Source organism: Oryx dammah, unplaced genomic scaffold (genome assembly GCF_014754425.2).
Source record: "Oryx dammah isolate SB20612 unplaced genomic scaffold, SCBI_Odam_1.1 HiC_scaffold_28, whole genome shotgun sequence".
NCBI lineage: Eukaryota > Metazoa > Chordata > Mammalia > Artiodactyla > Bovidae > Oryx > Oryx dammah.
Window position 1 is genome coordinate 71580122 of NW_024070212.1, and position 16071 is coordinate 71596192.

Genomic DNA, 16071 nt, shown 5'->3' on the forward strand with positions numbered 1-16071 from the left:
TAGACAAGGGAGTAATTAAACTAGTAGGTTTTCAATAGAAACTTGTGATGGATCTCCTGTTGCATATATTATTTCATCTGCAATAATAGTTGGATATCATAAAAGATTATGGCCTCATAGTGTGACAGAGAGAGAAATACATGAAAGTCTGTGAGAACAGAGTGAAAATATAATCGTACCTATATCTCTTACAAGCAAAACAGTGTCATAATAATTGACAATAAGTGGGTTTTTACTTGTAGATATCTTTTGTATTGTTATTGCCTTATGAGGGGGGTGGTGTGCATCTTTACCTAACAAAGTTAAAACTTATTAAATGGTTCTTCATGTTGAATTAGAGAGTATGTATGTGTTTGTATTTGTGTATATATAAATGTGCTTATGTATATTCTTTCATTTCCTTATTCAAACTTCTCAAATTATTTTTTGCCAAGTTATTAGCAAAACATCTATAAAAATATTTCTTTTCAAATATCTTTCTAATTGAGTCTACTATTAAAAATAAAAATACCATAGAGAAATAGAGGTGCTATAAATTCAAAGTAAAGTATCACCCTTAACAATAAATGATTAATCTGCTCAGGTATTTTTAAAAGGAAAGACAGTTCTGTTGGAAGAGTGTTTACAGTTTTTATATTCACTACATATTGAAAAATCATTAAACTCTAACTTTTTATTGCTTTCTAAAGAAACTTAAAATATATCCAAGGTGCACACTTAGTCAAGTCTTTTGTCTGAATGAATTAGTATTTGCATATTCCACATTCGTGTTATATTGAACTTTTTCATAGTGTTATTGAAATATGTACTTTGCTAAATGTAGACTGGTAGAAAAGAAAATATTTATGGAAAAATAGAGGCATACAAAACTGGAAAAATAAAATAGGAAAAGTCTAGATGACCTTGCAATTGGTGATGACCTTTTAGATACCAAAGGCATAAGTCATGGAAAAAAAAAATAGTTGATAAATTGATTAGAATTTTTGGCTCTGTGAATCACACTATCAAGATAATGAAAATACAAGCCACAGACTGAAAAATATTTGCAAAAGATGCATCTGATAAGAGACTGTTATCCACAATATATAAAGAATACTTAAAACTCAATAAAAACTAATATAAACAATTGAAATAAAAAGTGGACCAAAGAAGATGTATAGATGACAAAGAAGCACATAAAAAGACACTTCACATCATGTCATTAGTGAAATGCAAATTAAAATAGAGATCACTACAAACCTATTAGAATGAACAAAATCTGAAACACTGACTCCAAATGCTGATGAGAACATGGAACAACAGGAATTCTCAGACATAGTTGGTAGGTATGCAAATGTTGTAAGGCAGTTTGTAAGTTTCTTACAAAACTAAACATATTCTTATCCTATACTCTAGCAATTGTACTTCTTGGTATTTACCCAAAGGAGTCGAAAACTTACATCCACACAGAAAAATGGATGTTTATAGTGGCTTTCCATGTGATTGCCCATGCTTAAAGCAACCAAGAAATTCTTTAGCAGGTGGATGGATAAATAAACTGTGGTACATACAGACAGTGAAATATTATTCCGTGCTAAAATGAAATGAAAAGACATGGAGAAAACTTAAATAAACTTAAAGCATATTACTAAGTGAAAGAAGCCAGTATCAAGCCAATATGAAACATATGAAACATGTTATATGACCCCAACTACATAACATTCTGGAAAAGGCAAAACTATTAACAGAATTAAAAAATCAGTGATTGACAGTAGAGGGGGAGTAAAAATGAGTAAGCAGATTGAGGAGCATTTAAAAATAGAATTTTAAAGGCAGTGAAAATATTTTAAATAAAATGGCTTATGCGCACAACTCCTAAACTCATCTACTTAACTGTTGAACCCATCTCAGTCAATGGGTATTCTAATCTTCTACCTAAGCCAAATAAAATTACCCTCTTTTTTTTTTTTTTTTTACATCTGTCAAAAAATCCTGTTGGCTCCAACTTAGCAACATACCTCAAAGCCAGTAACTTTCCACTACCTCAGGTGCTACCACCGTAGTCTGAGCTGTCAACATCACTTGCCTTACTTACTGTAGCAGCTTTCATCCTGGCCTCATGATAATCTTTTCTTAACACAGCAGCCTGAGTGATGTGATACTACTAACACATATATATGGAATTTAGAAAGATGGTAATGATAACTCTGTATGCGAGACAGCAAAAGAGACACAGATGTATAGAATGGACTTTTGGACTCTGAGGGAGAGGGAAAGGGTGGGATGATTTGGGAGAATGGCACTGAAACATGTATACTATCATGTAAGAAATGAATTGCCAGTCTATGTTCGATACAGGATACAGGATGCTTGGGGCTGGTGCATGGGGATGATCCAGAGAAATGATATGGGGTGGGAGGTGGGAGGGGGTTTCAGGATTGGGAACTCATGTACACCCGTGGCGGATTCATGTCAATGTATGGCAAAACCAATACAGTATTGTAAAGTGAAATAAAGTAAAAATAAAAATTAAAAAAATAAATAAAACAAAAGCCAGATTATGTTCCCCCTCTGTAGTGATTCACCATCTCATTCAGAGTAGAAACCAAGTCCTTAAAATTGCCCTCAAGGTCCTATCTAATCTTCCATCCTTTGGCTCCATACATTATTCAGGTTCTCACAGAAAAATAAAAACAATATTTATGTGTGTATCTACATATACGTACATACACACAAACATATATGCTGCTGCTGCTGCTAAGTCGCTTCAGTCGTGTCCCGACTCTGTGCGACCCCATAGACCGCAGCCCACCAGGCTCCTCTGTCCCTGGGATTCTCCAGGCAAGAATACTGGAGTGGGTTGCCATTTCCTTCTCCAGCAAACATATATACACATATGTATATGTTAATCCCTCACTCGCGTCTGTCTCTTTGTGACCCCATGGACTGTAAGCCTGCCGGTCTCCTCTGTCTATAGAATTGTCCAGGCAAGAATACTGGAGTGAGTAGCCATTCCCTTCTCCTATGCTACAGTGAATATTTTTAAGCATCATTTTGTACCAGGCACTGTGCTTTGACCTCTGAATAAACAGAGATAAATCAGATATTTATCCTGTGTGTAGGCAGCTGACAAGGAAGCCTGGTGTATCCATCATTACAAGACACAAAGTGTATGTTATGAGAGATTTAGAGAAACTATTCTGAAAAAAGGAGAGCTATTTCCTGCCAGAGCAACAAGGAAGAGTAAGGAGATGGTGACCCCAAAATTTTGGCCTTGAATCTGTGGAAATGGGAAAGGGTAGCATTCCAGGTAGAAGGAAACACATTTTTAAAAATCACTAACATGATAGGGAGTAAGGAAAAACACAGAATAGGAAGAGTCAACATGCCTGACATGAAATCCAAACTCTGCAGCTAAGTAGCTGTGTGACCTCAGACAAATTATTTAACCTCTCTGAGTTTCAGTTCTCACATTTGTAAAATTGGGATAATGCCATCTAGCTTAGAGCATTACTGTGACGAAATCATGAACATAAAGCACAGAGCGACCATGACTAGCTCCCAGCTGTCACTCAGTGAATGAGAGCTATTATTGAAGTGTAGTTTGACTGGAGTACAGATGAAGTGTTCCCCTCAACAATGCCATTTTTCCAATAGGAAGCAAGGCCAAAATGTATTGCATTTACTCTGCACTCCCTAGGAACATTTGTCTATTGTCCAACTTGAAAAATGAAGCTGAAAATGACTAGTCTCATATGAGAAGCTAAAACACTGAAAATGTGATGCATTGGTCTATCAGGCGTATGATTGCTTTGACTATAGAAGGAATAAAAATATGTGTGCTATGTTTCTGTTGAAGATTATTTTAACTAACCCACCAGTTTCTTTCCTTCTTTGTTTCTTTTTCAGTTGCTCCTACAATTCAGGAAATTAAATCTGGCACCGTGGCCCCCGGACGCAGTGGATTGATAAGATGCGAAGGTGCAGGTGTGCCGCCTCCGGCCTTTGAATGGTACAAAGGGGAGAAGAAGTAAGGACTTTGTGATTATTACTCTGTTTCAAGCACTTTGAGCTAATGTGTTTGTGTTTCAGATATTTACTTTAAGCAGTTTCTTTAACTGGCTTGAATGATTCTTAGCAGCCTTCTCTAGGGCACGAAGAGGCCCATGTGTGAGGGATGAGTAGCTAATAGCATCCAGAAGAAATGTCCACTTTGGTTTATATTATCTCAGAAATGCCAGCAAATCCCCCATCACTGATGCCTTTCATTTCTACCTCTCCTTTCGGTGCCAGCACACCATTGCTCTTTCTGGAAACCATGTTTACATGGGAAATAAACCAGCTCTTACAGGACTTGGGCCCAGCTTCCATGAGAGCACTCCAAAAGCAATCAGAGCTGCTGACTCTGCCTGGCTTCCTTGATCAGCCTAACCCTTTTACCTGCCTCCCTCTCCCTCAAGACATTTTAACATTTTGTTTTTATAGAATATGGCATTTCAGGTATTCTATCACTAAAGGGACTGTAGAGGGATAAACTGCATGGTTGAAGGACTAACGAAGGGGATTTTAGGGCTACTCTGACATCAGCTCTATATGATTGTCCCCCTGAGGTGCTTCTGAAAGCCTTAGCAAGAGCTGTTGAACAAAAGAAGACAAGACTTAAGGACTTTCTCTTTACTTTTAACCAGTGGGCTCATTCAGACCTCTTCACCTGTTCTTATCAAACCAACAAAGAAGTATGGGACCCCTGTGGATTAAATGGAAGATATAATACAGAGGAGAGGATATCATCTATTTTATATATTATATATATATAATGGCTTCAAAATTAAGGAGGGAATGTATTCTAGAAAATGTTAGTTTGAACCATATGAAATTTACATTTTTTTTTCAGTCAAAAAGGCTAAATATTGGCAATGCCATACTGTTCAACATAAACATATGGGGTTTATTAGGTGTCATGTCTCATAACTAATTACAGCTAAGTGTCTGAACAGAAAACAGATGAAATCACATAAGAACTTAGATGTTGCCACAATGGATGAAAATGGATGTGACATGAGTAGGTACTTTGTTTCTTAAACTGTAATCAAAAGAGGATTTATGGGAAATATTCTCCTTCAACATCAGCCTTAACAATAAAACAATAAAAGAGATCTCCATAACTATCTTATTTGTTTTGGATAACTGATAGTGGATCCACCTAAAATTTTTTTGCAGTTATTTTATATGCAACCTCTTCTACAATTTGGGCCGCTTAATTTCTAATTCTTTTTGCTAATTAATTATTGTTTTTATTAATAGGAAATGTTGGTGGCTTTTGGAAGCTCCCCTATGTTTTTATATACCTAAAATTAGATAAACTCATCTGTGGTCACCCTCATCCCAACCCTACAAGATTATATATATTTGGCAATATAACCTTCCTCAGAATCTGATAATCCAGGTTAAGAAGTTTTCAGTTTGTGATATCAATAGAGGTAAACATCTAGAAGCATGGTTCGCAATCCTTTGAAAATTATGAAACCCTTTGTTCAAATATAATCCTATTAGAAAGTGCACTAAGTAATATCTGTGAAAGTAGGGGTGAATGGAGTCTCAGTTCTGTCTCCTCAGAGCCCCCCTTCCGTTAGGATGTCCTTGTAATTCCTTCCCCCATCCCTGGTTCTCCACAAAGCACACTTTTTAAAAAGTAGCTTAAATTATTTTACATATCTTTCAAATTCACTTTTGAAACTGTCATGCCTTTCTGAAAGGTTAATGAGCAGGATTATGCTTAGTAGCACAAGTGAGAACTCCTTTGTTAGAGTCCATTTTATTTCTACTTTTTTTTTTTTTGCTATCTCTCTCTCTTTCACTTTCCTAAATTCAGTGACCATTGTCAAAAAGACTACAACCATCCTCATCCCACTTGCTTGGCCTATACCAAAGACAGCAAAGAGCCAAGTGGTGTCTGCAGTTGTAGCTCCAGTGTTTTGTTTTGTTTTTTTTTCTTTTCCCAAGTGGGGAGATGGACTATTTAACTTTTCAAAGGAGTTTAGAACTGCTGCTAAAATAGGTTGATTAATTCTCCCCAATAAGAGCCCTTCCCTAATACACTCATTCACAGAAAAAAATCTAGCAGCTGTGAAAATCAAATGCACTTTCAAAGGCAAATATATATTTCATTTAAGAATGAAGCATACATTTACTATTTGTTAGAGTTGTATTTGAAGAAATATCCAAATTCTCAAATACCACTAGAATATAGAAATCTATCTTCTCAAAATTACAAAAAAGCAAATTTGAATATATATAGGGAGTGGAGAAGGCAATGGCACCCCACTCCAGTACCCTCGCCTGGAAAATCCCATGAACAGAGGAGCCTCGTAGGCCACAGTCCACGGGGTCACGAAGAGTCAGACCCGACTGAGCGACTTCACTTTCACTTTTCACTTTCATGTATGGAGAAGGACATGGCAACCCACTCTATGTTCTTGCCTGGAGAATCCCAGGGACGGGGGAGCCTGGTGGGCTGCCGTCTATGGGGTCGCACAGAGTTGGACACGACTAGCAGCAGCAGGGAGTGAGAGAAAGAAAACTTCTGCTGGTCAAATGATTGTTGTTACACTCACTAAGTGCATCTACCATGCTACCTTCAGGGCCCAGGACATTTAAAATATTTATTTTATCAAAATGAAAAGCTATCTATGCGATAAGCACTTGCTATTTAACATTAACCCATTTTATTTTCACAACAAACCTGTAAGAAAGATAATATTTTTATCCTTACCTTTTGCTGAAGAGAAATCAAAGCACAGTGTATTTATAATAAGTACTTTGCACAAGTCTATAGTTAATAACAGAGCTGGAATTTGAACCCAAGAAGTCTTGCAAATATTCAGATGGAGTTCATGGGTTTAACCTCTATACTGTGACACCTAGTATGGTCATAGGACCTCAGAATCTATCAAAAGTAATTTGAAATGTCAATGTTAAATGCCAGGATAAAGGCATTTCAGGTAACTTATCAGTTAGCAAAATAAGACTGAACATAGAAACACTCGCTTATACTTTCTCAATTGGTTTAGTCAAAGACAGAGAAATAATGGAGTCAAGGTAACTAGACGGAAAAGAAACAGATAACAGCATGTTTTCAGGGTGTTTTCTTGACCTCAAGGTTGTTAACAGAAGCATGAGGCTGTCAGAGACTCTCTTGGAACAGAGCAGAGTTTTTACAAGATCTGGAGAAGTTTTATTTTCTTAGTTTTATTTCTTTTTATACTTGAGGCTTGAAAAATATTCAGAAATAACTTACTCTCTTCATATACTTTTGTGCGTACATGCTCAGTTATGCCCAACTCTCTGCTACCCCATAGCCCACCAGGCTCCTCTGTCCATGGAATTTTCCAGGCAAGAATACTAGAGTGGGTTGCATCTCCTACTCTAGGGGATCTTCCTGACCCAGGAATCAAACTCGTGTCTCTGGCAGCTCCTGCATAGGCAGGTGGATTCTTTACCCCTGGCACCACCTGGGAAGCTCATGTATTTTAAGAGATGTTTATAAAAATTCATCTTGTTTAAGTCAAGATTTTCAAAGCCAGATTTTCACTCAGATAAATATGAGCAAATCAACACAAACAAATAGGAGGAAATACCTGATCATCTCTAATCTTATCTTTGCCTCTAGTTGTACCATAACCTGTAAAATCCTCTTCTGTGCACTGAGAATAATCTGCTTGAAAACTTAAGAAAAAAAAAAAAGATCCTGCAAAATTAAGCACAATTTAAATACAAGGAAGAAACATTACCAAGGATAAATTACTTCCCAGGACCTTTACATTCTATCTCATTTATTCTTCAGACCTCTCTTAGGTATGATTTATTATTTTCAATTTACTGATGACAAAACTAAAACATAAGAAACTAACTTGTCTAAGAGCACTCACATAAAAGATGCTATCAGGACACATTTTACGTTTGTCAGCCTCTCAACCTATGTTCTGTCCTTTGTTTACATTGCCATTATTAGTTTTCTGTTGCTAAGTAACAACCACAAATTTAGCAACTTCAAACAGTAAGCTTTTGTTATCTCAGTATATCTGGGTCAGGAATCCAGGAGCATTCCTGGTGGAATTCCTAGTAGGATATGGCTCAGGGTCTCTCACCTGGTTCCCATCAAATGTCACCTGGTGCTGATTCTCTGAAGACTTCACTAGGACTGGAGGATCAGCTTCTAAGACGGCTCACTTCCATGCCCCACAAACGGTGCCTGTTATTGACAGATTGTTGTTTAGCCATTGTCTTGTCCAATTCTCTCGCAACCCCATGGACTGCAGCCTACCAGATTCCTCTGTTCATGGGATTTCCCAAGCAAAAATTCTGGAATGGGTTGTCATTTCCTTCTCCAGGGAATCTTCCCAACCTAGGGATCAAACCCAAGTCTCTTGCCTTGGCAAGTGAATTCTTTACCACTGAGGCACCAGGGAAGCAACCATTACTGACAGAAGGTGTCTGTTAATCACTATATAGATCTCTAAATAGGGCTGCTTGACATCTTTATACCAAGACAGTTGACTTTCCCCAGAACTAGTGATTCAAGAGAACACCATGGAAGCTGTTCATGACCTAGTCTGAGAAGTCTCTGTCATTTCTGCAATATATTATTAATTATAAAAGGTAACCCTATTCAAAGAGGAAGAGATTACAGGGGAACATAAACATTAAGAGGTGAGAACCATCAGATGTCATCTTCAAAGATGTCTGTCACACTGTCTCTCTTATGAATGATGTAATTGTTTATACATAAGAAATATTAGCCATTTGACCTTTAGTTTATTGCACTATTTGGGTAAGCATCATAGCAATGACTAAAGTTATATATTTGTTATGAAGATATTATTTCTTTGTATAAAATAGTCTGGGCTTCCCAAGTGGCGCTAGAGGTAAAAAACCTACCTGCTAATGCAGGAGACATAAAAGATGTGGGTTTGATCCTGAGTTGCTAAGATCCACTGGAGGAGGGCCCAGCAACTCACTCCAGTACTCTTGCCTAGAGAATCCCATGGACAGAGGAGCCTAGAAGGTTATAGTGCATGGGGTCTCAAAGAGTTGGACACGACTGAAGTGACTCGGCACACGTAAAGTGGTCATTTTTTTTAACACTGTAGTGACTTTCAGCATGCCTGGCAGGGACAATTCTAGTATGCTAAATTTTACTCTATGTATAAATACATCAAGTGTTAGGAGACCTAGAGTTCAGACTTTGATTATACATAAAACTAAAAATTTAAACATTTTTATCTCTTTTTGAAAATTAATTTATTATAATTGGACACTAATTGCTTTGCAATATTGTGGTGGTTTTTGCAGAGAAGACTGATAAGAAGAAATACACTCCTTATATGTAGTGAAAGGACACTTTAAGTAAATAATGTTTTTGATGACATGAAATTAAGTTGATCTATGGCTTGAGAATAGTACATTCACTTAGGAGTAAGACTAAAAACATAAAGTAAATTTTAATAGCCTAAAATTTAAATAGGTATTACAAAAACAGATTTTATATCACTTTATGGATATGATAATGCCATCTTGACTTAAATAAGAATTTTGTTATTTGTCTACTTATTTGGATTACCTCCTATTGATTTTTAGCTGTCCTCAAATCCAGGCCTGCAATTTAGAAAGACTTGCCTTCTTATTTTGTATGATGAGTTTAACTGCTCCAGTGTTTTAGAATGATGCATGCTTTATTCACTGTCTATTTTTAAGCAAATGTCCCATTGTGGCTATGCTTTTTAGAATTCTTTATTATCAATAAGGTTTTTTTCCTAATAATTTATCATAATTTAAGAAAAGGATACAAAAGTTACAAATAAGATACATAAAAATTACATCCATGAATGGAAAACAAATATGTAGTAAAAAATTAAAATGATCAATATACCTGTTAATAGCAAATGTATAACTACAATTGAATATATTTGATGATGAGAACTTATAATATTTTGACTTTTTAAGCAATGGATATCAAATTTAGTCTATGAATTTTTGCCATTCTTTACTACAAATATCCACGTTAGCACACCTCTCACTTCAGAATCCTGTAATTTGTTCAGCTTACACCACTGCTTCAAAGGGAATATGATGAGCAGTACCTTATTGCCTGTTTTAAAGGATTTATTGTCTGTGTACGTAAAACATGCATGCACGTGTTACACAATGAACACAGTTACCACTTAATGGATAGGAAAATGCCTAAAATCAGCCAGGTGGAGTATGCCAGGTTCACATTACACAGAAGTATGATGACCTTTTTCAATCAGGTTGGGTTTTCACTTTAGGGAATGATGATTTTTTTTACTGTTAGCTTTACAGAGGTGAGGTAAACTTGGAAAATCATAATGAAGTGGAATGACCTTTCCTCTCTGTTTTCCTATTCTAGATTACTTACTACTGGATCGTCTAGACAGGCCATAAATTTCATCTGAGTTATTCATTTTAATGAAGGAATATAAGAGGGAGGGTCTTCTTCCTTTCTTTTATTTTCAAGGGAACCAGAAAAATGTGTTAAAATATTTCTCGGTGTCTTCATTGATCCTTTTTTCTTTGCTGTTTTTCATGTAATTTGTGTGTGTCAAAGTTATGAATACATACATCACATTCATATAACACTATGATTTTCAAAGCATTTTTATATATGGTAATTTAGAAAAAGAAGGACATTTTTGCATTTCACTTATGATAGAATCAACTCTTTAAGCTTTGGGTGGTACTTGAGAGAGGAAGAAAAAGTTAAAGAAAGAGATAAATATATAATAGTAACAATTAAAATGGCATGAACTCGCTACTCCACTCAGTATATGTTTCAGAAAGACAGGCAGTGGGAGACATATTCCTGCTACTCCTTCAATCAGTCTTCATTCCTATTTCCTCTGATAGTGTGAGTATATCTCCATTCTCAGTGAGATTTTCAGGTGGAAAATGTGTGTCTAATATAACATGGTTCTAAAACAAAAATCAACTATTTCATCCAGTGCTCAACCATGGAGAACGATGTAAAACAGTATTTCACAACTATTTTAGAATACATATCCCTATGAGTGAAATTTAAACCTTAGCAAAACTACTAAAATATGCATACTTATTTGTAAATTATGTACATGCATTTCTGAATTAGTATATTGCATATATTAAATGAGCTAAAACATATACAATTTAGGAGATGTCATATAAATGAAACTTAAATGGACATTTTATTATCTTTTTCTTATACTCTAACAGATCACTGTACTCACCCTGAAGGGCTGGCCTTCCATTTTGGAGACTTTGTGAAGTGTGTTAGTTTAAAGTAAGGAAGTCTAGGGAATTGTCAATGGCAACCCATTCTTGCCTTAGAATTCCACAGACAGAGGAACTTGGAGGACTACAGTCCATGGGGTCACAAAGAGTTGGACATAGTTGAGCAACTGAACACACACACAAGGGCAGTTTTAATGGCATGCGACTTTTATCCTACACGCTAACTTTGAAGTCTTACATCACATATTATATAATCACTGCATATTATCTTACTCATTCCTTGCATAATTCTAACTAGATTATGCCTAAGAAAAACACAATCTCATAAAGGTAAAATGACTTGCTGAAGGGAATTAAAGAATGGGCAGTAAAAATCTAATTTCAAGGAAAAGTTGGGAGGTTGATGAATATGTTTATGGCCTTTATATTGATGGTTTCACTTTATATTGAGGTTATCCAAATTCATTGCATAGTATATATAAAATACATAGAATTTTATATACATCAATTATACCTCAATAAAGTGACCTTAAAATCAAAACAACCACTCCCCTAATTTCCTGACTCTCATGTCAAGATAGCCCTCTTCTAGATTTTATACCACAATTTGATTATTCAGAGGGGTCTAGAATTATAATTCTATACACACACACACACACACACCCTGCCCATCACCCCTCTTGTCCTCTCATTTGCAAGGCTGTTACTATGAGTAAGTCATTACATATTTTGATTTAGAAGGGTACTGGGTCATCTAGACAGGGCATAAATTTCATTACCACCCCACATTAAAAATGATCTTCTCTGCTGACCCGAGATTTTCTTTCTTTGCATCAGGCACTTATCTGTGAGGTAATTTGTAAAATTTGAAAAAGAAATAAGTTCCCGCATCGAAAGAACTTGAATTTCTAATAATATCTCATTATTATGTAGCTGTTTATTTTTATTAGTATATTAATTTCATTCTGATGATATTTCATGCCTTTTTACAACCAAAGTCTTATCAATACAACTTCATCGCCCCTGTGATGACTTAGTCATTCAAGGCCAAGTTGATAAAGGGTAAACATCTGAAACAAATATTGGGATCTGGAGAGCACATGTCCAGGTAAGACATAAAGACATATTATTTTATTGAAAACTTTGGGCCAATCAAACGAGGTTGAAAGTGGACTAACTCTAGTTTGCATCTCCTGACTTACAATTTGTGACCTGTCATAAAAATCACCAAAATGAAGTTAAGTACCAAGAAAATCTGAAGAGAACCCTAAGTCAACTCCTTAAAAGTGCACAGCAACAGTCAGTTCAACTCAAATCAGAACATTAACAAATGCTTCCAGAGGGTGGGGAAGGTAGTTTTTGTGCTGGAAAACAAACAATGAATAGAATTTCCAAATATTGCAAGGAGTTGAAAATAATCATAAGCAAGGAAAGAACACAATCAATTCATATGGGCATTGTGTGGAGACTTTGTTATGTCTCAGGATACAGGACGTGAAATCTGGTGTATGTAATAGGAGGTAGGTTTAGAATGGACCCTTAGGGCAAGACTTGAGGGATCTTAAATATCATAAGACATTTGGGCTTGATTCCATAAGCCCTAGGAAGCCATTTGGGGCCTTTTCAAGAGTAGTAAAACGATCTACTTCTCATCTTCACAGAACATTTCTGGAAGCATTTGGAAAGAATGGATGGGAAAGATATAAAATATGGTTTAAACTGGGTTATTGGTTTTTCAGTTTAAAAGCAAGACAGAAAATATATTATTTGTATATTTCAGTGTCTGATTAGATACAAGGAAAGGACAATTTGAAGGTAATTCCAAGTTTTCTGTCTCAATAACAAGGTTGAATGGTGAAGCTATTAGCTGAGATTAGGAATGCAGGAAAAGAGATTTGGAAGAATTCTGAGTGCCGAGTTTGCTTGGGAAGCATAGTGAAATCAGGTGTTAATACTGGATACACAGTCCATGAGAGAGCAGGGTTTTGGTTGTGTTCTTAAAATGCATAGTGATATTTCCAAAGTAAATACTTGGCCTTAGCACTTTGTCCTGGAATCCTTCAGTGATTCCTGACTGCCCCTAGAATAAAGTCCTAAGAGTACACCATGCATGGGAGACTTTCATGTTCTAGCCACGGTTGACCTCTCTGGCTATGAGTCTTGCCGTTCTGCTGTCTCAAAATAGGGGTTTATCCATCCTGAAATATTCAGTTACCAAACTGTGATATGATCTCTGTCTTTCAAGCCTCTTCATATGTTGCCTGTTTTGCTTATAATAAGCCCCTTACACACCCACACCCACACCCACACACACACGGCTACCTTTGACAGGTAGCTCTGCCTTCCACTAGTCCTTTTGTCTCAATTCAGTGTCACCTTCTCTCAGAAAACTACCCTGAGACTTTCATGCTAAAAGAGGAAGCTCTCCAGATGTACTCCCATTTGCTCACCTCTATCTAAGTACTTTTTCAAAACTCTTACAGAAGTCATTACTTATTCATTTATTTATTTTTGGCTGTTCTGTGTCTTTTTTGTTGCCAGGGCTTTCTCTAGTTGAGGGGAGTCAGGGCTGCTCTCTAGTTGTGATGCACAGGTTTCTCATTGCAAAGGCTCATTTTGTTGCAGAGCACAGGCTTTAGGATGTGCAGGCTTCAGTAGTTGCAGCATGTGGGCTCAGTAATTGCAGTCTGGGCTCTAGAACACAGACTCAAGAATCATGGTACACAGACCTTGTTGCTCGGCGGCATGCGGGATCTTCATGGATCAGAGTCTGAATCTGTTTCTCCTGCACTGGCAGATGGATTCTTTACCAGTGAGTCACTCAGGAAGCCTCCTTGAAATACTCTTTTAAACCATACTCAACTTTTTTACTTGCCCATCTTTCCTCCTAATATAATCTACCAGGGAGTAAGAGTTCTGCCATGTTAACCATCATGCTCTCAACATCTAACATGGTGTTTGGAATAAACTCTGTTGTGAGAATGAGTTGTGGCCTTTTCATAACGATAAAGTAGAGCCATTCTAGTTTTGATACATCTTCAAATTGATAAGAGACTATTCATAGAAATATATTATCACCTTAGATTGTGGAACACTGTAAACCCAATGTGTGACTACAGAAAGGAAGCTAGTTTCTGTTGCTCAGTTCTGATTTCCCAGGATTTCTTCTTGTCAACTCGGTCTCTGCAAAGTGGTTGTGTTGGTATATTGTAGGATAAAATTTGACATTAAAATCATAAGCACGTTGATATTAGAAAAGCAGTTGAAGCAAAGAGAAATCTAGACACAGGCCAGGCTGTCAGGGATACAAGACTCACTGCAGTCAGGGAAGTATGGACATCTGCACTGTAGCCTTTGTTTATTTGATATAGGATTGCTGCTGCTGCTGCTAAGTCGCTTCAGTCGTGTCCGACTCTGCGTGACCCCATAGACGGCAGCCCAACAGGCTCCCCTGTCCCTGGGATTCTCCAGGCAAGAACACTGGAGTGGGTTGCCATTTCCTTCTCCAATGCATGAAAGTGAAAAGTGAAGTCGCTCAGTCGTGTCCGACTCTTTGCGACCCCATGGACTGATATAGGGTTAAAAGGGAATATTATTCCTGTGCAAATCAAACTGTCACAAGTAAAGCAGCCCAAAGGTCTCTGATCTAAAATTATTAATTTCATTAAAATTGATGAAATAAACAAAACATACATTTTAAATAGCCTAATAAAGTCTAAAATCATTAAAATGTCCTAATATATTATAATAATATTAATTTATTGAAATATGCCACTAAAGATAGATACCCCTTGGGGCTAAGACAGTGATGCATGATATCCTCCAGTCTGTTCCTGGGAATAAATGATACATTGTTTTGGGGCCTTGAGTGCCAAGCGATACAGAAAACCAATAGGTTGCTATAGTGGCATGTTCACATAAATTTTCATGTCTCTGGTTTCTAGCAGTTCCTCTCCTCCCTCTTTTTACTTTTTTTTTAATCTACCCGACACATCTGTGAAAAGCCTAGATGAGGTTGTTAATGTGCATGTAATTGATACTGAGTTTGGCATATCTTGAAATCATGATGCCATGATCCTTTCAGTCACTCTCCTAGATCTTTTCTTTAAAAATAATTTCCTGTATGCTCGATATTTAATATTTTTCTGCCATCTGAGAGGAAAGGTATCTGTTCTAATAAACAGACTCTATCATTGAACAATAATGACACCTATCATATATCCAGTGCTTACTGTGTTTGGTATATATGTGTATATATGTGTACAATATTACATTTTATATGTTTAAAATATTCTTTTATGAACACTTTGAAATTGGCTTCATTTTTCCCATTTTATAGATGAAAACCTAAGCATTAAAAAATGTAAAAATTCACTCAGTCAAGCACACACTTACTGTAAAATTATTAAAATGCCCAGCACTCTGTTACATACTTAGAATGTGATGAATAAGAAAACCAGCCAGGATCCTTGCCTGAATGGACTCACACTCTAATGGGGGATATGGAACACAATCAAAAGCCACACAAATAGATAAAAACTTACAAAGAGATGCATATGATGCTACGATGAGGATTTGACCAGGTCAGAGAGAACACAGTAACTTCAGAGCATCACTGAAATTCAGACTTGAGAGATAATTCTGGGCTTAAATATATTGCTTTCTTGTTAATCTTCTAGGTTCTGTTTTTTTGTTTTTTTTTTCTGTCAATCTTGGTACAGCATGCATGTACACTATGGGGAGAGACTTACTACCACCCAAATATTTAGTGAAACTAGGGGAAAAAATAAGCAATAATTGATACTGAAG

At 36.5% G+C, this 16071-nt stretch overlaps 1 protein-coding gene across 1 annotated transcript in view; it reads left to right on the forward strand.

Moving 5' to 3' along the window:
* The window catches only part of NEGR1 (neuronal growth regulator 1), a 1022884-nt gene that overhangs the window by 788325 nt on the left and 218488 nt on the right, over positions 1 to 16071 (forward strand). Inside the window, exon 5 of the mRNA XM_040232560.1 lies at positions 3889 to 4009. Within this exon, the coding sequence (XP_040088494.1) occupies positions 3889 to 4009 (121 nt within the window). The remainder of the gene's footprint in view (positions 1 to 3888; positions 4010 to 16071) is intronic.